Here is a 25,931-nt window from a genome sequence, read left to right as displayed (position 1 = left end):
TTAAGCTTTCTAGTAGGCACCTCCCACTCCATATATACCCAGGCATGATCTGAAATCGTGTAGGGTCCTATATTGGTTGTGGCTACCTGTCCAAACAGATCTCTAGTGACCAGGAAATAGTCTATTCTAGCTTGTGATGCATGAGCTCGAGAGTGATGTGTAAAATCCCTCTCCAAGGGGTGCAGCATCCTCCATATATCAATCAAGTCTATCATTTTCCCCAGTCTTTTTAATCCCTGGTTGGACGCTGCCCCATCCCTCCTCTGTCCTTGGGAGCTGTCTATCGTTTGTTCCCATACTGTATTAAAATCTCCCCCCACTATTATAGGTGACCCAGCATATTTCATCAGATGTCCTATCACCGAGTTATAAAATTTTTTGTCATACTGATTTGGTGCGTATACATTGCAGATCACACATTTATGCCCATCTATGTCTAGCTCTACTATGACATATCTCCCCCCGGGGTCTATCATGAGGGGTCTCACTGTGGCCGCCACTCCTTTGCGAACTAAAATCGCCACTCCTCCTCTTTTTCCCAGAGCATTTGCAGCTATGCACTCTTGTACCCACCAGGTGCGTAGCTTAGCATGTTCTTCCTGACTTAAGTGTGTCTCCTGTAACAGAGCCACATCTATCTTATATCTTTGCAATTGCTGTAGAATTTTGGATCTCTTAATGGGTGAATTGATCCCGCCTACGTTCCAGGTGATCAATTTAATCATGGAATCTTGGTTGGTCTATGACTAATATTGCATGTTTTCTTGCTCCTAACCCTACCCGGTGGGCATCCCAGCCACTGCCCTTCCGGGATGAAATTTGTGTTGTACCCATAGACTCGTCGATCATTACTCCTTCCCTCCCTTTTACCTGAACCTCCTCCCCTCCCTGGATTCCTCGTTCTTCTTTTAATATATCCGTCTCTCTTCCCATTCCCCCCCTCCCCCTTCCCCCCATCTCTATCCCTATCCCTCCTCCCCTTTACTCCCTCCCATCCCCTCATCCCCTCCTCCCCTCTTTTGACCGTTCCCTGATAGGGACTCATCACGTATAGTCGCCCCCCAACCTCTCTCCCTCTGTGTCCCCCTATACACTTCTTGCCGTGTTTTAAGAAAACCCCGGGTCCCTCCTTCCTCCCATTATGTCTATTTTTGTCTCTTTATAACCGTGGGAGTGAGAAAACAATAACTCCAACAGATTAACCTTTAAACATTTGAACATACATATATACTCTTATAACTCGCCCATATTCTCACACATACTTTACTCACTCCTTTTTCTGTCCTTCCTCCCCCTCCCAAGCTATATACTTGACCTCCTGCTACCACAGTCTTTCAAACCTGTTAACTTTATATCAACTCCGGTAATTTCCTCTAGTAGTCCAAGACTATCCTCTGTATCAGTAGTTACCAGACATAAATGTCCATATAGTCCATATATTCCATATTGACTCTTGGCATCCTTTTTTCCCGTACTCAATCCGGTAAGCCTCCGCTCCGATTACTCCTCTCCTCCTGTTCCATCTGATCCACAAACTCCTTGGCTTCTTCTGGCTTTTCAAAAGTGCGAGTCGTTCCTTCGTGCATTATCCTTAATACCGCTGGATACATCAAGGTAAAGCGTTTCTTCATTGCAAATAATTTGGAACAAATGGGTGAAAAAGCTTTCCTCTTTCCCGCCACTCCCACTGAGTAGTCTTGAAAACATATAATCCGTTTGTTTTCAAATGTTAGATTTTTCTCTCCTCGTGAGGCTTGTAAAATCCACTGCTTATGGGCAAAGTTTAACACCTTCAATATGACCACCCGAGGTCGGGAATCTGTATCTCTGCGTGTCCCCAAGCGGTGTGCCCTTTCTATCCTTAGTGGGCCTAGATCAGGGGGAAATCTCACTTGCTCCATTAACCAGCACTCCAGAGCCGATGTTAGATCTCTACCTCCCAGCTTTTCCGGTAGGCCCACCAGTCGGAGGTTGTTTCTGCGGGACCTATTTTCCAAGTCCTCTATCTTTTGTTCCAATGTCTCTACTGTTCGTAAAAGTTTATTCTGTGTCTCTTCCACTACGGTAACCCGGTCTTCTACCTCTCCGGTCCTAGTCTGGAAGGCAACACATTCGCGTGTGAGATCCTCCATTCTCGTTTGTAATTTCTCCAATTTCGTGTCAATTGGTGTGAGGCGTCTTTCAAGTAGTTCTTCTAGAACCGCGGTCATCTCTGTCGTTATTTCTGAGACCCAGATCGACGCTACTGTCGGGTCCGCGCTGCTGGGTACGGCGGCCATCTTAGAATCCGTTGCCTTTTGGCGCAGCTTATCTTTCTGAGTCGTTTTAGCCGCCATCTCCCTTCGCTTTTGTTCTAATAATTCCGTATCCGAAATCAGCTCTTTTTCCCCTTCCAGGAATAGCTTCCAGCAAGTCAGAATCGTGTTTCAATGCGCGTGAGGGAGAGGTTAGGCGCCGGAGCAGCGTTCAGGTGCTACCGCTCTCCAGCATGGCGTCACGTGATCTCCCCAATCTCCCTTATTAATGTGGATTTAAAGGTACTAGCTAGGGTGTTGGCAGAGCGGTTGAGTCCCCATATGACAGCCTTAGTTGGAGAGGGGCAGGCGGGGTTTGTCAGGGGTAGACATTCATCACTTAATGTGCATTCTCCGAGGACAAGCAGGCTGCTTGTTCTCACTGATGGGTGACGTCCACGGCAGCCCCTCCAATCGGAAACTTCTCTAGCAAAGGCCTTTGCTAGTCCTCACGCGCCCATGCGCACCGCGCATGCGCGGCCGTCTTCCCGCCCGAACCGGCTTGTGTTCGTCAGTCTTCTTTTGTCCGCGCTCGGTACGGTCGTGTTTGCGCCGTTCGCGCCCCTTAAGTTGACCCTCGCGCGTCTTTTGACTTTCAAAAAAAAAAAAAAAAAAAGAAGGGATTTCGGAGAAGGGCCTTTTGGTCTTTTTCCCTTCCCCGTATTTCTAGTTTTTGGCCCGGTAAGTTTTCTTTCATTTTCGGGGTAGGCCCTTTTGAGGCCTCGGATCGAGTTTTTTCCCCCCCTCTTTTGGTGCCTTACCGCAATTACGAGTTTTGATTTCGCTGGCGTGATTTTTCCGCCCATGTCATCGAAGTCTCCCAGCGGCTTCAAGAAGTGCACCCAGTGCGCCCGGGTAATCTCGCTCACTGACAGGCACGCGTCGTGTCTTCAGTGTCTGGGGGCTGGGCACCGCCCGCAGGCCTGTAGTCTTTGCGCCCTTTTACAGAAAAGGACTCAGGTAGCGAGATTGGCCCAGTGGAACGTTTTGTTCTCGGGCTCTTCATCGGCACCGGGAGTATCGAGTGCGTCGACGTCGACAGCGTCAAGACCTCCGTCCTCGGCCGCGACTGCATCGAGTGCATCGAAGCATCGACCCTCTGCATCGGGGCCGAGACATCGGAAGGCTGCGTCGGAGTCGTTGGTACCGGGACCTCCATTAGTGCTGATGTCGTCGGACGGTGGTGCTTCGACTGGAGTGCAGGTGACGGCTGTCCATTCCCCTGCTGGTGGCGGTGAGCCTTCGGGTGGGTCTCCCCCTACCCTGAGGGCTCCTGCGGTACAGCCCCCTCCCCCTCCCCCGAGACCGACCTTCTTCAGCCTCTGCCCCGAGGAAGCGACGGCTGGATTCTATGTCCTCCTCGTCGGTACCGGGAAGCTCCGGTGACATGCTTCGTTTGAAAAAGTCAAAGAAGCATCGACACCGGTCTCCTTCCCGCGTCGGTACGGAGAGCTCTGGGTCGCCGAGGGAGTCGGCACCCAGTAGGCATCGACACCGGGAGGACCGCTCACCCTCTGTTCAGGAGGTGTCAATGCGCGCTCCACCTTGGACAGCCCGGAACAGCCTCCACGCCCGGAACAGACTCTGACTTCGACACCTGCATCGGCTTCCATGTCTTTCTCCACAGCCGCCCTGCACGAGAGTCTCCGGGCCGTTCTCCCAGAGATCCTGGGAGAGCTGTTGCGCCCTTCCCCTCCGGTACCGGGGGTGCTTGCGCCTCCGGTACCGTCGAGTGAGGCGTCAGGCTGGCCCCTTGCCCGGGGTGAAGGTCTCCGACATCGGTGCCGACTGCGGTCGCCTCCCAGGAAGGCTTCCCGACGACATCGGCAGAGGGAGCTTCGCCGGTGCGGGCGAGGGAGTCTACCTCTCGACGCTCCCACCATGGACGTGATTCCACGGAGTCGAGCCGGGCACGGCTTCAGACACAGGTTCGTGAACTTGTGTCTGATACCGATCGTGAGGCCTCGTGGGAGGAGGAGGAGGAGGACATCAGATATTTCTCTGACGAGGAGTCTGATGGCCTTCCTTCTGATCCCACTTCCTCCCCTGAAAGGCAGCTTTCTCCTCCCGAGAGTCTGTCTTTTGCGGCCTTTGTCCGGGAGATGTCTACGGCCATCCCCTTCCCGGTGGTTGTAGAGGACGAGCCCAGGGCTGAAATGTTTGAGCTCCTGGACTATCCTTGTCCACCTAAGGAAGCGTCCACAGTACCCATGCATCATGTCCTAAAAAAGACATTGCTGGCGAACTGGACCAAGCCTTTAAGTAATCCCCACATTCCCAAGAAGATCGAGTCCCAGTACCGGATCCATGGGGACCCAGAGCTGATGCGCACTCAGTTGCCTCATGACTCTGGAGTTGTGGATCTGGCCCTAAAGAAGGCTAAGAGTTCTAGAGAGCATGCTTTGGCGCCCCCGGGCAAAGACTCTAGAACCTTAGACTCCTTTGGGAGGAAGGCCTACCATTCCTCTATGCTCGTGGCCAAAATTCAGTCTTACCAGCTCTACGCGAGCATACACATGCGGAACAATGTGCAGCAGTTGGCGGGCTTGGTGGACAAGCTCCCCCCTGAGCAAGCCAAGCCATTTCAGGAGGTGGTCAGGCAGCTGAAGGCGTGCAGAAAATTCCTGGCCAGAGGGGTGTATGACACCTTTGATGTTGCGTCCAGGGCCGCTGCTCAAGGTGTGGTGATGCGCAGACTCTCATGGCTGCGTGCCTCCGACCTGGAGAATAGGATCCAGCAGCGGATTGCGGACTCGCCTTGCCGTGCGGACAATATTTTTGGAGAGAAGGTCGAACAGGTGGTAGAGCAGCTCCATCAGCGGGATACCGCTTTCGACAAGTTCTCCCGCCGGCAGCCTTCAGCTTCTACCTCCACAGGTAGACGTTTTTATGGGGTAAGGAAGACTGTTCACTACTCTTCTGGTAAGCGTAGGTACAATCCTCCTTCTCGACAGCCTGCGGCCCAGGCTAAGCCCCAGCGCGCTCGCTCTCGTCAGCAGCGTGCGCCTCAGCAAGGCCCCTCGGCTCCCCAGCAAAAGCAAGGGACGAGCTTTTGACTGGCTCCAGCAGAGCATAGCCGACATCAACGTGTCAGTGCCAGGCGATCTGCCGGTCGGGGGGAGGTTGAAAGTTTTTCACCAAAGGTGGCCTCTCATAACCTCCGATCAGTGGGTTCTTCAAATAGTCCGGCAAGGATACACCCTCAATTTGGCTTCCAAACCTCCAAATTGCCCACCGGGAGCTCAGTCTTACAGCTTCCAGCACAAGCAGGTACTTGCAGAGGAACTCTCTGCCCTTTTCAGCGCCAATGCAGTCGAGCCCGTGCCATCCGGGCAAGAAGGGCTGGGATTCTATTCCAGGTACTCCCTTGTGGAAAAGAAAACAGGGGGGATGCGTCCCATCCTAGACCTAAGGGCCCTGAACAAATATCTGATCAAGGAAAAGTTCAGGATGCTTTCCCTGGGCACCCTTCTCCCCTTGATTCAGGAAAATGATTGGCTATGCTCTCTGGACTTAAAGGACGCCTACACGCACATCTCGATACTGCCAGCTCACAGACAGTATCTACGATTTCAGCTGGGCACACGTCACTTCCAGTACTGTGTGCTACCCTTTGGGCTCGCCTCTGCGCCCAGAGTGTTCACGAAGTGCTTGGCTGTAGTAGCAGCGGCGCTTCGCAGGCTGGGAGTGCATGTGTTCCCCTATCTCGACGATTGGCTGGTGAAGAACACATCCGAGGCAGGAGCTCTACAGTCCATGCAGATGACTATTCGCCTCCTGGAGCTACTGGGGTTTGTGATAAATTACCCAAAGTCCCATCTCCTCCCAGTACAGAGACTCAAATTCATGGGGGCTCTCCTGGATTCTCGGACGGCTTGTGCCTATCTCCCAGAGACGAGGGCCAACAACTTGTTGTCCCTCGTCTCGCGGGTGCGAGCGTCCCCAGCAGATCACAGCTCGGCAGATGTTGAGATTGCTGGAGCACATGGCCTCCACAGTCCATGTGACTCCTATGGCTCGTCTTCACATGCGATCTGCTCAATGGACCCTAGCTTCCCAGTGGTTTCAGGCTGCTGGGGGTCTAGAGGACGTGATCCACCTGTCCACGAGTTTTCTCAAATCCCTGTATTGGTGGACGATTTGGTCCAATCTGACTCTGGGACGTCCTTTCCAAATTCCTCAGCCGCAAAAAGTGCTGACTACGGATGCGTCTCTCCTGGGGTGGGGAGCTCATGTCGATGGGCTTCACACCCAGGGAAGCTGGTCCCTCCAGGAACGCGATCTGCAGATCAATCTCCTGGAGTTACGAGCGGTCTGGAACGCTCTGAAGGCTTTCACAGATCGGCTGTCCCACCAAATTATCCAAATTCAGACAGACAACCAGGTTGCCATTTATTACATCAACAAGCAGGGGGGCACCGGATCTCGCCCCCTGTGTCAGGAAGCCGTCAGCATGTGGCTCTGGGCTCGCCATCAAGGCATGGTGCTCCAGGCCACATACCTGGCAGGCGTAAACAACAGTCTGGCCGACAGGTTGAGCAGGATTATGCAACCTCACAAGTGGTCGCTCAACTCCCAAGTGGTGCGCCAGATCTTCCAGGTGTGGGGCACCCCCTTGGTAGATCTCTTTGCATCTCGAGCCAACCACAAGGTCCCTCAGTTCTGTTCCATGCTTCAGGCCCACGACCGACTGGCATCGGATGCCTTCCTCCTAGACTGGGGGGAAGGTCTGCTTTATGCTTATCCTCCCATACCTCTAGTCGGGAAGACTTTGTTGAAACTCAAGCAAGACCGAGGCACCATGATTCTGATTGCTCCCTTTTGGCCTCGTCAGATCTGGTTCCCTCTTCTTCTGGAATTATCCTCCGAAGAACCGTGGAGATTGGAGTGTTTTCCGACCCTCATCACACAGGACGAAGGGGCGCTTCTGCATCCCAACCTCCAGTCTCTGGCTCTCATAGCCTGTATGTTGAGAGCGTAGACTTTGCCTCTTTGGGTCTGTCAGAGGGTGTCTCCCGCATCTTGCTTGCTTCCAGGAAAGATTCCACTAAGAGAAGTTACTTCTTTCTATGGAGGAGGTTTGCCGTCTGGTGTGACAGCAAGGCCCTAGATCCTTGCTCTTGTCCTACACAGACCCTGCTTGAATACCTTCTGCACTTGTCTGAGTCTGGTCTCAAGGCCAACTCTGTAAGGGTTCACCTTAGTGCAATCGGTGCATACCATTACCGTGTGGAAGGTAAGCCGATCTCAGGACAGCCTTTAGTTGTTCGCTTCATGAGAGGTTTGCTTTTGTCAAAGCCCCCTGTCAAACCTCCTACAGTGTCATGGGATCTCAATGTCGTTCTCACCCAGCTGATGAAACCTCCTTTTGAGCCACTGAACTCCTGCCATCTGAAGTACTTGACCTGGAAGGTCATTTTCTTGGTGGCAGTTACTTCAGCTCGTAGAGTCAGTGAGCTCCAGGCCCTGGTAGCCCAGGCCCCTTACACCAAATTTCATCATAACAGAGTAGTCCTCCGCACTCACCCTAAGTTCTTGCTAAAGGTTGTGTCGGAGTTCCATCTGAACCAGTCAATTGTTTTGCCAACATTCTTCCCCCGACCTCATTCCTGCCCTGCTGAACGTCAGCTGCACACATTGGACTGCAAGAGAGCATTGGCCTTCTATCTGGAGCGGACACAGCCCAACAGACAGTCCGCCCAATTGTTTGTTTCTTTTGATCCCAACAGGAGGGGAGTGGCTGTGGGGAAACGCACCATATCCAATTGGCTAGCAGATTGCATTTCCTTCACTTACGCCCAGGCTGGGCTGGCTCTTGAGGGTCATGTCACGGCTCATAATGTTAGAGCCATGGCAGCGTCGGTAGCCCACTGAAGTCAGCCACTATTGAAGAGATTTGCAAAGCTGCGACGTGGTCATCTGTCCACACATTCACATCTCATTACTGCCTGCAGCAGGATACCCGACGCGACAGTCGGTTCGGGCAGTCAGTACTTCAGAATCTGTTCGGGGTTTAGAATCCTACTCCACCCCCCTAGGCCCATGTTTATTCTGTTCCAGGCTACATTCTCAGTTAGTTGGATAAAGTGTTAGGTCAATCTCAGTTAAGTCCTCGCCGTTGCGAGGCCCAGTTGACCATGTTTATTGTTTTGAGTGAGCCTGGGGGCTAGGGATACCCCATCAGTGAGAACAAGCAGCCTGCTTGTCCTCGGAGAAAGCGAATGCTACATACCTGTAGAAGGTATTCTCCGAGGACAGCAGGCTGATTGTTCTCAAACCCGCCCGCCTCCCCTTTGGAGTTGTGTCTTCCCTTGTTTTGTCTTGCTACATATGGGACTGACAAACACGAGCCGGTTCGGGCGGGAAAGCGGCCGCGCATGAGCGGTGCGCATGGGCGTGCGAGGACTAGCAAAGGCCTTTGCTAGAGAAGTTTCCGATTGGAGGGGGTGCCGTGGATGTCACCCATCAGTGAGAACAATCAGCCTGCTGTCCTCGGAGAATACCTTCTACAGGTATGTAGCATTCGCTTAAAGTCTGTATGGCCATTGCACATAGCCGCCTTTTAAAGGAACCTCTGTTGTTGGTGAGTCTAGATGCCGAAAAGGCATTTGACAAAGTACGTTGGGACTATCTGTTTGGGGTTTTAGAATATGTGGGCCTAAAGGGTTAGTTTGGACAGACGATTTCAGCCCTGTATTTTCGGCCAAGGGCCTCCTTACTAATAAATGCTTTGCTCACCCTCCTTTCCAATAGCCAGGGAGACAAGGCATGGGTGTCCGCTTTCCCCTTTGCTGTTCCTTCTCTACTTAGAACCCCTGTTGCGCACTATCCAAAAATACCCTGAAATTTCGGGAGTTCGGCGCCCTCGTTTTCGGTAAAGACTCTAGCATTCACAGATGATGTCCTGCTGACCTTGACGAATCCTCGCCAGTCGCTAGGCAACCTTCTTGGCACCATAGGAGAATTTGGTTACTTTTCCGGGTTTACCCTTAACTTACAGAAGTCTGTGGCCTTTCCTGTCCAGAGCTCGATTCGGGAGACTTGGGAGGGAGAGTTCCCCCTCTCGTGGTCCACGGGCCCCTTAAAATACCTGGGAGTGCTGATCCCCGCGGATCTATTTATTTATTTATTTATTTATGGTTTATTTCTACCCCACATGTTCCCACAAATACAGGCACAATGTGGCTTCCATGAATTACAAAAGTAAAGAGATAGAACATAAGAATTTTACAGTAGAATAAGGATAAGACCTTAGCAGAAGTTAGGATGGCTAAATAGCAGAGTTACTGATGGAATACACTTTTTCAAAAAGGTACGTTTTCAGCAGCTTCTTGAAAAGATGGTGGTCAGCTTGCGATTTTAGGTACAGGGGAAGAGCATTCCAAGTCTTCGGGCTGGAGTAGTGGAAAGTAGGAGCAAAAAGAAGCTTGTATTTAACACCCCTGCAAGATGGGTAATGTAGTTGTAGAAAGGTGCGTGCTGTTGTGATGGCATTTTTAGGTGGGAGATCTATTAAAGGGGTCATGTATTCCGGAGCTAATCCATATATTATTTTATGTGTTAAGTGCAGATCTTGAATGTGATTCATTCTCTTACAGGTAGCCAGTGTAGATTGAAACGTAGGGGCTGCGCAGGAACCATGCGCGATTTGCCCAAGATGAGTCTCGCAGCAATATTCTGCGTGGTCTGGAATTTCCTCAGTAGATGCTTCTGGCAGCCTGCATAAATCCCACTGCAGTAGTCCAGGTGAGACAGAACCAACCAGTGAACAAGTGTGTGGAAGAGCTCTCTGGTGAGACAAAACTTAACACTCCACAGCTTCCACATTGCATAGAACATCCGCTTGGTGACCGCTCGCACTTGCAGATCCAGGTGCAGGTGAGGATCCAGCTCAACACCCAGAAGTCTTAGGCTCTGTGAAATAGGGAGGGTCTGGTCTTTAATGACAAGGGAGCTTGAGAAAATCTGGCATGGACGGATGAGAGCACAAGACACTGAGTTTTGTCTTTGTTTAACTGAAACCGGAATACCTCAGCCCAACGTTCCAAGATGGAGAAACTCATTTCGATCAAACCTGTGATTTCATCTAATGAGGAATGGAAGGGAATGGAGATGCTTATGTCATCTGCGTAGATAAATGGTTTCAGGCCTAGGTTTGCTATTGCAAGGGGAAACAGCATGATATTGAATAGCGTTGGAGAAAGGGGCGAACCTTGTGGAACCCCACAAGAAGCTTTCCAAGGTGCTGAATGAACTGGAGTGCCTTTGACCTGGTATGTTCTTGTTGACAGGAAAGCCTTAAACCAGAGTAACACGCTCCCACCGATGCCTAGGGTGTCCAATAGATGTAGTAAGATGTTGTGGTCCACCATATCAAACGCGCTGGACATGTCGAACTGCATCAGTAAAATTTTCTTACCAACAGAAATGTCCCTTTTAAAACCAGACAGGGCTGTGACCAGAACCGTTTCAGTGGAATGGGTGTAAGAAGAATTCTGCCATGCTCTGGGGGGGAAGATGCCATTGGTCAACATGTAATTAAGATAGGCAGTTAGGTCAACGATGAAGCACTTCAGAGCCACTTTTAAAAGGTGACTAGGGCAAGCATCCAATCCACAAAACTTGTTTGAAAACTTCGAGTGCTTTAGAAATGCGGTCTACAGGAACGCTTTCAAAGGCAGTCCATGTGCGATTGGCTGGGCAGTAAGCAGTGCACGGATCCAGTGAATCTAAGAAGTCATCCACAACTGCTGGGGAACTAGTTAGCTTTGACCTGAGAACTTGTATTTTGTCCTTGAAATAAGTAGCAAGTAGGTCCGCCGAAGGTAGATCATCCCGAGCAAACTCCAGCTTATTTGTGGCGAGAAAAGAGTTCAAGAGCTGGTTTAGCTTTTTGTTATCTTTACCTGCAGTTTTTAATTTCGAGGAAAAGTAAAAGCGTTTGGCTTTTTTGATGGCATACTTATATTTGCGGTGGCTGACTTTCCAAGCTTCCAGCGCTAGACCTGTCTTTTGTTTTGCGCCATGCATACTCAAGCCTCAGTGTTTCGTTTTTCAGAGTTTTTAGTTCAGTAGAAAACCAAGGCATGGAACTACGTAAATAGGAAGATTTAAGTTGCGTGGGTGCTATAGAGCCTAGAACACTCCTACATCTGTCGTCCCAGGCTTTGAGATATCGTGTAGAATCGGCTGGCTCTATCCAGTTATTGCTGTAAACTGACTTCCAGAATAGAGGAATGTCAATAGCAGCTCTCGAGTTGTAAGTGCGTATTGGGCTGCATTGATGCAGGCCCGATCTTAACCAGCTCAAGGTGAATTGGAGCTTGTAGTGGTCAGACCAGGCCACTTCAGTCCAGTGGATATCATTTAGGTGAAAATTGGAGCCATCTTGGAATTTAAAGGTGAAGAGATCAAGGGAATGTCCTTTTGAATGAGAAGGACGAGCTTCCAGACAATATAGGTCCCAGAGATGAAGGAAATCCAGGAATTGGAGCGTATCCGGGGAGTTTAGATTGTCCAAGTGAAGATTAAGGTCACCTAATATAATGATGATAGAGCTGGCAGTGCAGACAGATGAGAAAAGTCCAAGAGGTCTGTTTGATTATGATGCCAGTGGATTGGTGGCCTGTAGAATAAAACACAGACCAGGTGTTTGCAGAGTGAGCTATGATGGATATTTACTGCAGCAATTTCGAGTGATGGCGTGAGGAGGTCAGTGCCAGATTCTACAATGAGATATGAGCGATAAATGATGGCTAGGCCACCGCCCCTTTTGGTTTTCCTGTCCCAGTGAACAATTTTTTAGACCTCTGGACAGAGATCAAGCAGAATCTTAGGCACTCGTAACCAGGTTTCTGTGATGAACAGGATGTCAAGGTCCTCGGTAGTGACCCAGTCCGATAGAAGCTCAGGTTTATTCACAACTGATCTAGTATTGATATAGCCAACTCGCAGTGAGAGAGACTGAGCAGCCTGCTTCTTTGCGCACAGGATAGTCAGAAGATGCCTTGGGATATTAGTGTGAACAGGCGTGTAGTTCAAGTGGGTAGCATCATGGTAAAGGCGGCGAGCTGTTAATCTCCGTGTATATGAGATCACTGGTATAAAGTTGTATGTGGGCTCGGTTGTGGTGAGAGAAAAGTGGATAAGGGTGGAAAAGTAGAAAATTAGAAGTACTTGATGGGACATCCTTATAGAATTGAGGATCACAGAAGATAGTTGACAGGTGGAAGAGCGGAAGAGCCAATACGGACCAAATCTTGGAAATGTTGTTAAGCATGCAAGAGTAGGCAGCTAGATGAAGGTAACCTAATGGAGGGTAGTTGGGATTAAGTTGCGCGTCCTGACCAGAAGAGCCCAGCAGATGGCAGCAAAGGAAGAGGCTACGTGGAGCAGAGTTGAAGTTAAACCAGCAGGGAAGCAGTCGGGCAGGACCTGCAGCAGGATCCAGGACTCCCTCAGGCACCAAGAAAACCGTTGTCCCGCCTCCACCAAACAGCTAACCCGGGGGAGAAGCTGAACCACGGACGAACGGCCCGATGAAGAGAGGCGCCCAGCTCCCCGACGAGGTGTACGAGGTGAATGTAGAACCCCTACGAGTATGCACGCGACATACCTTGCAGAGTTGACACTCGCTTCCACTGTCCCTTCTGGGCAGAATTGCCCTTTATAACATGATACTGGTGCCCAAGTGGACCTATGTACTACAATGGTACCTCTTTTTCTTACACATAGAGGTGAAAATTGGGTGACGCAATTGGTGACAACGCTTTATATGACAAGGTAAGAGACCTAGGTTACGAGCATCCCAGCTTTTCTTGCCACGCTCGGGGGGGGGGGGGGGGGTATGGGATTGTTGAATGTAAAGCTTTTCTCAATAGCAAGCAACATGCGCCATCTTACGGATTGGTTCCGGGGAGCCTCTTACTTCTCTTGTACCGGGGCAGAGGTGGGAATGTTTGCCCCATCTCATTTTAGTGCTTGGTTACACGCGGTACCGGGGAAGATGTGCACGCCTCGGGTCTTAGCTCCACTGTTGTTGCCTGTGAGGAAAGCGTGGCAGTGGATCTGTCGTTTTTATGGGCCTGTCTGCGGAATCCTCCCCATTGTTACCAATTCAGGGTAATATGGATTTTTCCCCGGGATCCACATCGGTGGGCTTTGCCACTTGGGCGTCTAGGAACCTACAGTATTTATATCAGTTGTATAATGAGAATGGTACACTTAAATTCCAAGAAGACATTCGGGTGGAATTTGGGGTGGAGGGATTACATTTTCTCTCTGTTTCAACTACGCCATTACATAAGATCACTCCCTCCTGCCACCTTAACAATGCAGGTATGGGAAAAGTTAGTAACCATACTAGGGCTGGATGCACAATTAAGGGTTCCACTCAAATATTATCATGCTACTTTAAGGGAGCAGCTGGGAGAGGTGGACTATGATAACCTAGCCAACAACTGGAATAAAGAATTGGCAGTGAGTCTCCATTGAAGACTTGCCTCTTGGGGATTCAGAGACAGGTGGACAATGTGATGTTGCAAGAGATGCACTATAAATTTTTAATACGTATGTATATATCTCCTCACAGAGTCTTCAGGGCATCCATGAGGCTGGATGATGTATGTGCAAAGTGTGCACAATCCCTGGCTGGCCTGGGACACATGTTCTGGACCTGCCCGTGGATTCTTGGTTTTTGGCGACAAGTATGCCAGTGTGTGTCCAGATTATGGGGGGTTACCTGGAAGCCAACTCGATTTCAATTATTTGAGATAATCAGGGTGTTCCCACACTCACCCAGGGGTCTAAAATGTTTTTTTAAACGACCAATTCTGGTGGGTAAGAAATCGATTCTAGAACAGTGGATAGCTGCAGAATCTCCATCACTGCAACAATGGCGATCCAGCATGATTGCTGTCTGTGCATTGGAGCGAAGAGGAGTGGAGGACTTGTCTTCGCCTCGGGGAGACCAGTTCTGTCAAGCCTGGTTCCCTTCTGGGACTCATTGACTGTAGTAGCGCGCAGCAGAATTCTGAATGCTTAAGATAGACAGTGTGGCAGAGGGGTGATCTTGGGGGTGGGTGGGGGGGGGGGCGGAGGTTAGGGCTATGATAAGCTTTCATAAGTTAGGTTACCGCTTGGATGTGCACAACCCGGGAACAATTTCTGATCATGTCACTGGTGTGGGGGTTATAAATGCTGTGGCTGGGTTGCTGGGCGGGGTGTTGTCATTGGGAAAGATTTGCCTAATGGAGAAGCACTAGGCTCCAAAGGCAGGGGTCGCTGCCTACACTTTGACTATTCAAATGAGCACGAGGATTCAGACTGACTCGAGGGGTGTTAGAGTGGAGTGGGAGGGAGGACGTAAGAGGGGTAAAACAAAAGCACAGTTTGGTGAATTGTTTTGTAGTTGTGTGACATTTTGATGGAGGTATATGGATTGTTAATATGGTGACTGCATTGTACTCTTTATTTTCTGCATTTCTCACCAATAAAACATTTAAACATAAAATTTATAGAATACCACAGGAGTGTAGTTATCAATATGGGCTACCATTGAGATGGATTATTTTACTACTAACTTGTGGTGGTTTAGCACAGGTCACATTTTATTCAGTGATATCTAGATACTACTAATCAGGGATAACAGTGAAATAACATCTTAATGGTAGCCCATGTTCTCCGAGGACAAGCAGGCTGCTTGTTCTCACTGATGGGTGACGTCCACGGCAGCCCCTCCAATTGGAAACTTCTCTAGCAAAGTCCTTTGCTAGTCCTCGCGCGCCCGCGCGCACCGTGCATGCGCGGCCGTCTTCCCGCCCGAAACCGGCTCGAGCCGGCCAATCTTCTTTTGTCCGCACTCGGTACGGTCGTGTTTCGCCGTGTCGAGCCCCGGAAAGTCGACCTCGCGCGTCCAAATTTATTTTTGACGTGTTTTTTCTTCGGAAAAGTCCTAAAAGTGTCGGGAAGTGCTCCGGAACCCCCCCCCCCCCGGGTTTCGTGTCAACCCCTTCCCGTACTTCCAGCTTTTTGCCCCGATAAGTTTTCTTTCGTCGTCGGGGTAGGCCTCTTTTCAGCCTCGGTCGAGATTTTCTCCCTTAAAAATTTTTGGTGCTCTTTTTCCGTCATTTCGGATTTTGACTTCGCCGGCGTGATTTTTCCGCCCATGACATCGAAGCCTTCCAGCGGCTTCAAGAAGTGCGCCCGGATAATCTCGCTCACTGATCGACACTCGTCGTGTCTTCAGTGTCTGGGGGCCGAGCACCGCCCTCAGAACTGTAGTCTGTGTTCCCTGCTTCAAAGGCGGACTCAGGTAGCGAGATTAGCCCAGTGGAACGTGTTGTTCTCGGGCTCTTCGTCGGCATCGGCACCGGGATCTTCGAGTGCATCGACGTCGTCAGCGTCCAGACCATCTTCCTCGGCCGCCACTGCATCGAGTGCATCGAGGCATCGGGCCTCTGCATCGGCGCCAAGGTATCGGGCGACTGCATCGACGTCGGTGGTACCGGGACCTCGTCTGCTGATGTCGTCGGACGGTGGTGCATCGTCAGGAGTGCAGGTGAGGGCTGTCCATTCCCCTGCTGGTGGCGGTGAGCCTTTGGGTGGGTCTCCTCCTGCCCTGAGGGCTCCTGCGGTACAGCCCCCCCGAGACCGACCTCCTTCGGCCTCGGCCCCGAGGAAGCGACGGCTGGATTCTACGTCCTCCTCGTCGGTGCCGGGGAGCTCCGGTGACATGCTTCGGAAGAAGTCGAAGAAGCATCGACACCGGTCGCCTCCCCGCGTCGGCACCGAGAGCTCTGGGTCGCCGAGGGAGTCGGCACCCAGCAGGCATCGGCACCGAGAGGACCGCTCACCCTCTGTTCAGGAGGGTGTCGATGCGCTCCACTCTGGACAGCCCGGAACAGCCTCCTCGCCCGGAACAGGTTCTGACGTCGACGCCTGCATCGACCTCTTTGCTTTTCTCTGCAGCCGCTCTGAACGAGAGCCTCCGGGCCGTTCTCCCAGAGATTCTGGGAGAGCTGTTGCGCCCTACCCCTCCGGTACCGGCGGTTCTTGCGCCTCCGGTACCGTCGAGCGTGGCGCCGGCTGGCCCATCGCCCGGGGTGAGGTCCCCGACGTCAGTACCGCGTGCGGTGCCGACAGCGGCCACCTCCCAGGAAGGCTCCCCGACTACGTCGGCGGAGGGAGCTTCGCCGATGCGGGCGAGGGAGTCTACCTCTCGACGCCCCCATTGTGGACGTGGCTCCACCGAGTCGAGCCGGGCGAGGTTGCAGACACAGGTTCGTGAACCGAGGGTGAGGCCTCGTGGGAGGAAGAGGAAGACCCCAGATATTTCTCTGACGAGGAGTCTGAGGATCTTCCTTCTGATCCCACTCCCTCTCCTGAAAGACAGCTTTCTCCTCCTGAGAGTCTGTCTTTTGCTTCCTTTGTCCGGGAGATGTCTACGGCCATCCCCTTCCCGGTGGTTGTGGAGGACGAGCCCAGGGCTGAAATGTTTGAGCTCCTGGACTATCCTTCTCCACCTAAGGAAGCGTCCACTGTTCCCTTGCACCATGTCCTAAAAAAGACATTGCTTGCGAACTGGACCAAGCCACTAAGTAATCCCCACATTCCCAAGAAGATCGAGTCCCAGTACCGGATCCATGGGGACCCAGAGCTGATGCGCACCCAGTTGCCTCATGACTCTGGAGTTGTGGATTTGGCCCTAAAGAAGGCTAAGAGTTCTAGGGAGCATGCTTCGGTGCCCCCGGGCAAAGACTCTAGAACCTTAGACTCCTTTGGGAGGAAGGCCTACCATTCTTCTATGCTCGTGGCCAAAATCCAGTCTTACCCAGCTCTACACGAGCATATACATGCGGAACAATGTGCGGCAGTTGGCGGGCTTGGTTGATGCTCTTCCCCCTGAGCAAGCCAAGCCTTTTCAGGAGGTGGTCAGGCAGCTGAAGGCGTGCAGAAAATTCCTGGCCAGAGGGGTGTATGACACCTTTGATGTTGCGTCCAGGGCCGCTGCTCAAGGTGTGGTGATGCGCAGGCTCTCATGGCTGCGTGCCTCCGACCTGGAGAATAGACTCCAGCAGCGGATTGCGGACTCGCCTTGCCGTGCGGACAATATTTTTGGAGAGAAGGTCGAGCAGGTGGTAGAGCATCTCCACCAGCGGGACACCGCATTCGACAAGTTCTCCCGCCGGCAGCCTTCAGCCTCTACCTCTACAGGTAGAAGATTTTTTGGGGGAAGGAGGACTGTTCCCTACTCTTCTGGCAAGCGTAGGTACAATCCCCCTTCTCGACAGCCTGCGGCCCAGGCTAAGCCCCAGCGCGCTCGCTCTCGTCAGCAGCGTGCGCCTCAGCAAGGCCCCCGGCTCCCCAGCAAAAGCAAGGGGCGAGCTTTTGACTGGCTCCAGCAGAGCATAGCCGACATCCAAGTATCAGTGCCGGGCGACCTGCCGGTCGGGGGGAGGTTGAAAGCTTTTCACCAAAGGTGGCCTCTCATAACCTCCGATCAGTGGGTTCTGCAAATAGTCCGGCAAGGATACACCCTCAATTTGGCTTCAAAACCTCCAAATTGTCCACCGGGAGCTCAATCTTACAGCTTCCAGCACAAGCAGGTACTTGCAGAGGAACTCTCCGCCCTTCTCAGCGCCAATGCGGTCGAGCCCGTGCCATCCTGGCAGGAAGGGCTGGGATTCTATTCCAGGTACTTCCTTGTGGAAAAGAAAACAGGGGGGATGCGTCCCATCCTAGACCTAAGGGCCCTGAACAAATATCTGGTCAAAGAAAAGTTCAGGATGCTTTCCCTGGGCACCCTACTTCCCATGATTCAGGAAAACGATTGGCTATGCTCTCTGGACTTGAAGGATGCCTACACACACATCCCGATACTGCCAGCTCACAGGCAGTATCTGCGATTTCAGCTGGGCACACGTCACTTCCAGTACTGTGTGCTACCCTTTGGGCTCGCCTCTGCGCCCAGGGTGTTCACAAAGTGCCTGGCTGTAGTAGCAGCGGCACTTCGCAGGCTGGGGGTACACGTGTTCCCATATCTCGACGATTGGCTGGTGAAGAACACGTCCGAGGCAGGAGCCCTGCAGTCCATGCAGATGACTATTCGCCTCTTGGAGCTACTGGGGTTTGTGATAAATTACCCAAAGTCCCATCTTCTCCCATCACAGAGACTCGAGTTCATAGGAGCTCTGCTGGATTCTCGGACGGCTCGCGCCTATCTCCCAGAAGCGAGAGCCAACAACTTGTTGTCCCTCGTCTCACGGGTCCCAGCAGATCACTGCTCGGCAGATGTTGAGATTGCTGGGCCACATGGCCTCCACAGTTCATGTGACTCCCATGGCCCGCCTTCACATGAGATCTGCTCAATGGACCCTAGCTTCCCAGTGGTTTCAGGCTGCTGGGGATCTAGAAGACGTGATCCACCACGAGTTTTCTCAAATCCCTGTATTGGTGGACGATTTGGTCCAATCTGACTCTGGGACGTCCCTTCCAAATTCCTCAGCCACAAAAAGTGCTGACCACGGATGCGTCTCTCCTGGATGGGGAGCTCATGTCGATGGGCTTCACACCCAAGGAAGCTGGTCCCTCCAGGAACGCGGTCTACAGATCAATCTCCTGGAGTTGCGAGCGATCTGGAACGCTCTGAAGGCTTTCAGAGATCGGCTGTCCCACCAAATTATCCAAATTCAGACAGACAACCAGGTTGCCATGTACTATGTCAACAAGCAGGGGGGCACCGGATCTCGCCCCCTGTGTCAGGAAGCCGTCAGCATGTGGCTCTGGGCTCGCCGTCTCGGCATGGTGCTCCAAGCCACATATCTGGCAGGCGTAAACAACAGTCTGGCCGACAGACTGAGCAGGATTATGCAACCTCACGAGTGGTCGCTCAACTCCCGAGTGGTGCGCCAGATCTTCCAAGTGTGGGGCACCCCCTTGGTGGATCTCTTCGCATCTCGAGCGAACCACAAAGTCCCTCAGTTCTGTTCCAGGCTTCAGGCCCACGGCAGACTGGCATCGGATGCCTTCCTCCTGGACTGGGGGGAGGGCCTGCTGTATGCTTATCCTCCCATTCCTCTGGTGGGGAAGACTTTGTTGAAACTCAAGCAAGACCGAGGCACCATGATTCTGATTGCTCCTTTTTGGCCGCGTCAGATCTGGTTCCCTCTTCTTCTGGAGTTATCCTCAGAAGAACCGTGGAGATTAGAGTGTTTTCCGACCCTCATCACACAGGACGAAGGGGCTCTTCTGCATCCCAGCCTCCGGTCCCTGGCTCTCACGGCCTGGATGTTGAGAGCGTAGACTTTGCCTCTTTGGGTCTGTCAGAGGGTGTCTCCCGCGTCTTGCTTGCTTCCAGGAAAGATTCCACTAAGAGGAGTTACTTCTTTCTATGGAGGAGGTTTGCCGTCTGGTGTGACAGCAAGGCCCTAGCTCCTCGCTCTTGTCCTACACAGACCCTGCTTGAATACCTTCTGCACTTGTCTGAGTCTGGTCTCAAGACCAACTCTGTAAGAGTTCACCTTAGCGCAATCAGTGCATACCATTACCATGTGGAAGGTAAGCCGATCTCGGGACAGCCTTTAGTTGTTCGCTTCATGAGAGGTTTGCTTTTGTCAAAGCCCCCTGTCAAGCCTCCTACAGTGTCATGGGATCTCAATGTCGTTCTCACCCAGCTGATGAAACCTCCTTTTGAGCCACTGAACTCCTGCCATCTGAAGTACTTGACCTGGAAAGTCATTTTCTTGGTGGCAGTTACTTCAGCTCGTAGAGTCAGTGAGCTTCAGGCCCTGGTAGCCCAGGCCCCTTACACCAAATTTCATCATAACAGAGTAGTCCTCCGCACTCACCCTAAGTTCTTGCCAAAGGTCGTGTCGGAGTTCCATCTGAACCAGTCAATTGTCTTGCCAACATTCTTTCCCCGTCCTCATTCCTGCCCTGCTGAACGTCAGCTGCACATATTGGACTGCAAGAGAGCATTGGCCTTCTATCTGGAGCGGACACAGCCCCACAGACAGTCCGCCCAATTGTTTGTTTTTTTTGATCCCAATAGGAGGGGAGTGGCTGTAGGGAAACGCACCATATCCAATTGGCTAGCAGATTGCATTTCCTTCACTTACGCCCAGGCGGGGCTGGCTCTTGAGGGTCATGTCACGGCTCATAATGTTAGAGCCATGGCTGCGTCGGTAGCCCACTTGAAGTCAGCCTCTATTGAAGAAATTTGCAAAGCTGCGACGTGGTCATCTGTCCACACATTCACATCTCATTACTGCCTGCAGCAGGATACCCGACGCGACAGTCGGTTCGGGCAGTCAGTTCTTCAGAACCTGTTTGGGCTTTAGGATCCAACTCCACCCCCCGAGGGCCCTGTTTGTTCTGTTCCAGGCTGCACTCTCAGTTAGTTGGTAAATTTTTTAGGTCAATCTCAGTTATGTCCTCGCCGTTGCGAGGCCCAATTGACCATGGTTGTTGTTTTGAGTGAGCCTGGGGGCTAGGGATACCCCATCAGTGAGAGCAAGCAGCCTGCTTGTCCTCGGAGAAAGCGAATGCTACATACCTGTAGAAGGTATTCTCCGAGGACAGCAGGCTGATTGTTCTCACAAACCCGCCCGCCTCCCCTTTGGAGTTGTGTCTTCCCTTGAAGTGTATTGTCTTGCTACATACTGGACTGGCCGGCTCGAGCCGGTTTCGGGCGGGAAGACGGCCGTGCATGCGCGGTGCGCGCGGGCGCGCGAGGACTAGCAAAGGACTTTGCTAGAGAAGTTTCCGATTGGAGGGGCTGCCGTGGACGTCACCCATCAGTGAGAACAATCAGCCTGCTGTCCTCGGAGAATACCTTCTACAGGTATGTAGCATTCGCTTTAACTTCCGCCCTTTTTGCCCAACTAGCACTTAAGTGTGTAACTGTCACACACAATTGCTTGTATTCTACAACTTACATGAGTAGTTAGCTCTTAACTTTAGGTGAGCTGTTATAGAATGGGGGGGGGGGGGATGTGTACAAGGGTGAGATAAGAGTTCCACATTAGCCTATTTCCATTTTATTAACTGAACTAGGATGTTATATTCTTTTGGTTTTCTTTTTAGGTTGTTGTTACAACTTCTGTCATATATGATTGAATTAATTGCATCACAGCAGTAGCAGCTAGTAAAGAAATAAAGTTAGACAAATGTCACAGTTTTGCACTTTTGTATTTAAAATAGACCTTGATATCCTGTTTGAATGAAAGTTCCTTAATAATTTACATTAATAGTGGGATAAATACAGTGCTGAGAAAGTTTGAATATACCCTCTAGGATAGTCTGTAGTTTAGCACAAACGTATACTGGAAACATTGCAGGGGTGTCCCCGGTGTGTCCTTGACCTGGCGGGCAGAGTAAAAATGCAGGAAACATCCAGGCAAGCATGACAGTTCCTGGCCCTAGTCAGTGTTTGGTTCATCGGCCTCAGTACGCAAAAGGTGATAATAGGGACACCCCTACAACGTGATTACTGCTAATCTAACCCTCATAAGAGGAAGATAACCCAGTTGTTCTTAGCCCACTGATGTAATTAGCAGGAGAATACTTTGTTATGCAGACCTGCCAAGTCTCCCGCATTGGCGGGTCATCTCCTGCACCCGCCAAAGCGGGAAAGCCTCCCACTGAGATGATCCACTGCTGCTTCTCTGTGAGCAGTCACAGCAAAAGAAGAAAAAGAAGCACAGGACTCCAGAAGCCTTCAGACTTGCACTGTCGGCTCTGCCGTCCTCTGCCCCCGCTGACATCAATTTCCCGTTCCGGGGTCAGAGGACCGGCAGAGCCGACAGTGCATGCCTGAAGGCTGCTGCTGCCCTGCGCTTCTTTTTCTTCTTTTGCTGCAGCTGAGCTCCCTGGCTGGTCCCAGAAGATAGCAGCCGCTTGGGTGCCAGGGGAGCTAGGGTACATGGAAACAAAAAATGCTGCGGTGGAGGAGAATAGGAAAAAAGATATTGTTTGGAAGGGAAGGAGGATGAAAGAGTGTGTCAGTGTATATGTTGCATGGAAGGGGGAGAGAGATCAAAGATGTTGGATGTGGACAGAGAATGGGGAGACACTGGATGAAAGGAGGAAGAGAGAGGAGATGCATGAAAGGAGGCAGACACTGGACAGAAAGGGGAGAGCGAGGGGAGATGTTGGATGGAAGGGAGAGGGGAAGGGGACATGCTGAATGGAGGGGAGAAGCTGGATGGAAAGAAAGAAGAGTGGGGATGCTGGATAGAAGAAGGGTACAGAGAGAGAGATGAATGGAAAGATGGGGGGAGAAAGAGGGGACATGGAAAAGGGCAGGGGAGAGACAAGCTGTTGGGGAGAAGGAAGGGGAGCAAGGGGGAGACCCTGGCTGGTCAGATGGAGACAGAAAGAGGAGAAATGCTGGATGAAAGGAGGGAGAGAGAGAGGGAAAATGCTAGAAATAGGGGACAGAAAGAGGGAAGACGCTGGATTGAAGAGTAGGAGAGAAAGAGGGAAGGTGCTGGCTGGATGGAAGGATAGGGAGAGAAAGAGGAGACGCTGGATGGAAGGATGCAGAGAAAGAAGGGGAGACACTGGAAGGATGGGAAGAGAAAGAGGGGAGATGCTGGATGGAAAGGGGGAGAGGATAGAGTTAGTGAAAGACTGTAGAATAAGGTAAGTGGAAGGTGCATGGGGAGAACAAAAGTGAAGAAAAGATGAAAAGCCAGGAAGTAAAAAGAGGGAAATTAAAGAATGGATAATAAGAATGAATTAAATCTGGGAAGAGAGGGAGGCAGAAAAATAAATTGAAGAAAACAAAGAAAAAGGAGAGAAAATGACAAATGGACAGGAAACCCCGGCAAGAGAGTTAAGAGAAGACAAAGGAAAGCAGAATCAAGAGACTGGGACCAACACAATTAGAAAAAGTAAATGGCCAGACAACGGTACAGAAAATAATTTTATTTAGGATAAAGTAATGTGGTAGTTGTGTTAGTAAAGGTTAATAAATGCAAATAAAACATAAAATAGAAAATAAGGTGATACCGTCACTGATTTTAAAACATTTTTTGATTACCCTTCAGAGACCAGCACTTCCTTCCTCAAGGTCAGGAGAGGATACCATAACAGCATTCTACTGACCTGACCTGAGGCAGGAAGTATTGGCCTCTGAAAGCTAATTGAAAAGGATATTAGGCTATTAAATAAAATATTTTCTGAAATGGCCATGGGATTGAGGAGTGCCGGGGGCAGTTACATGTAGAGTGGAGGAGCCAAGGTGGGACTGGGGTCGTGTACTAAAATCTCCTTCTCAAAAATTGGGACTTCTTGCCAGCTCTGGTTATGCAGGGTGTTTTATTGGTTACCTAGTTATTTTAGTCAGCCAGTTGTGCTGTGGCAAGTAGGGGTTCACTTAAAATTTCACACTGATTTTTACGTTTGTATGGAGAAATATGAAATTATCTAATTTATACTCCTTTCATTACATAGGACTGGCTTCAGTTAAACAATGGTAGTTATGGCTAGAAGTTGTAATTCTCATCATACTTGGGGATCACAATTTTTTTCTTAGCACTGTAGATATAGTTTACATGACAAGGTAGACATTAAAAAATACTAAATCATTCATTGCATTGTATTTATAAATATTAAATTAAAATTGTGTTGCAGTCTATAAACAATGTGAGAATAAAAAGCTTTCTTATATGGCAGGAATCATTTGAAATAGCTTCAGATGCTGAAGCATTTTCAGTAATGACCATCACAGAGGAACTGAGTCATACGTTGAAGGGATACTGTTTTAAGCAGAAAGCAATCGCCAAGGCAAATGAAATAAATGTAAGTAATATCTTTAAACAAGTTCTTTAAAAAAAAATACAGTAAATATTCCTGTGTGTTTTGTGTAGGGGTTAGAGCTATATGCCCTAAGTGCAAGAGATTTGGGTTTGATTCCCACTGTGTGTGTTTGAGGTTACTGTTTGAAGTGGAGGAGTCGTCTGTGGTTAGTTGAAGCGGCCTGAGAACCTGTGGAACTGGGTTTGATTCCCACTGCAGCTCCTGTGACTCTGGGCAAGTCACTTAACCCTCCATTGCCCCAGGTACAAAAAAATTAATGCATGTATATATAATAAGTAAACCACTTTGATTATAACCAGAGAAAGATGGTATATCAAGTTCCATCCCCTTTCACCTATGTTTGTAAATATTTAATGTTGCACGCACAGTTTTATAATATTTAGTTAACATGGGGTTCTTTTGGATTGAGATTAGCATGCAGGGAGAAAAAGAAATACTACTCAGGCCGAAATTTAAATCCAGTAAGACAATGTTTTTGTGAAAACACATTTTTCCTTAGCGTATGCAGCAGATGAATCACTCTGGTGGGTTGTGTCCATCTACCAGCAGGTGGAGATAGAGATTACAAAGCTGAAGGCAGTGATACCAGACTGCTAGCTCCTCCTTCACCTCAGTACATCTCTATCTCCAGCAGGTGGTAGACGGTGCTTCAGCAGCTCCTGGATTTGTCTGTTGGGGATACTCCTGGGTCCTGTGGGCCAGCTGAGTTTAGGGGTGTCTGGCTGGTGGTGCCGACTTTGGGGGCATACTCTGGCTTCTGGGTCCCTGCTTCACCCTTTTCCCCCTTACTACTACAACTACTATTTATCATTTCTATAGCGCTACAAGGCATACACAACGCTACACACCATACACAAAAAAGACAGTCCCTGCTCAAAGAGCCCTTACCTCCCGGTCTTTAGAGCTCTAGCCTTCCTCACCAGTAAAAAAAAAAAAAAAAAACCAGGAGAGCTCTTTTGCCTTCATTTGGTGTTAAAAAAACAAAACAAAACAGAAGATTTCTGACAGGACCGGTTTAGTGCTGTGCTTTGTCTGTGTGCTGGTTAGGCAGCAGGCTGCTGCATCTGTGGGACTCTGCTTCTCCTCTGGAGACACCTGCTGTTCGGTGAGTCCCTGCCTTTCTCTTTCGGCACAAGGGTGTACTGTGCTTTAATATGGACGATGCTGGCGTTTGAAAGCTGTTCCCTCTGCGGTAGCAGATGCTGCGCAGCAGGATTCTGTGTGGTGGCATGTTTGAACGCTAGGGAGGGAAGTGCTTTGAAGTTCCCCTGAGCAGCCTTTTCCCAGTTCTAAAATGGCGGGAACGCATGCCTTTTTGCTGGCGTGGCCCTCTCTTTTCTCCTGATGTCAGCTCTGATCCTTTCCCGCCCTGTGGCCTTGATGTGGGCAGGGGGGAGGGGCGGCTTCTCCTAAAGGACCTTGTGTTCCATAAGAGACTGCTGGTACAGGGGATTCCCCTTTATTTTCTCCAGCCTTTGGTTTCCTTTACCAAAATCACTGTTGAGTCAAAAACTGTTTGCATGTAGCTGGGGCAGTGGCACAAATTCTTCTCAAACTGCCCCCACTATGCAAGAGGATCCAAGGAAAGAACAGAATTACTTTAAGCTGTTTCTATATCTTCTGAGCCAGGATCTCCTCAGCTCTGGGACCCTTAATTTGAACCTTTCTTCTTAAGAGAGCTTGGCCTCAGTAGCCCTTTTCATGATTAGGGGAGTTTTTATGCCCATCTCGGGCAGATGGGTTCTAGAGGGCTAAGTTTTCCAGGAGGAATGTGATAGTCCTGCGATGCGCCTTGTTTTTTTCAGGATGCACGTC

At 50.5% G+C, this 25,931-nt stretch overlaps 1 protein-coding gene across 1 annotated transcript in view; it reads left to right on the top strand.

Moving 5' to 3' along the window:
* Positions 1 to 25,931, top strand: part of LOC115474425 — a 439,537-nt gene that overhangs the window by 289,924 nt on the left and 123,682 nt on the right. Inside the window, exon 11 of the mRNA XM_030209885.1 lies at positions 23,973 to 24,098. Within this exon, the coding sequence (XP_030065745.1) occupies positions 23,973 to 24,098 (126 nt within the window). The remainder of the gene's footprint in view (positions 1 to 23,972; positions 24,099 to 25,931) is intronic.

Source organism: Microcaecilia unicolor, chromosome 1 (assembly GCF_901765095.1).
Source record: "Microcaecilia unicolor chromosome 1, aMicUni1.1, whole genome shotgun sequence".
Classification (NCBI taxonomy): domain Eukaryota; kingdom Metazoa; phylum Chordata; class Amphibia; order Gymnophiona; family Siphonopidae; genus Microcaecilia; species Microcaecilia unicolor.
This window is presented reverse-complemented; position numbering and strand designations above follow the sequence as displayed.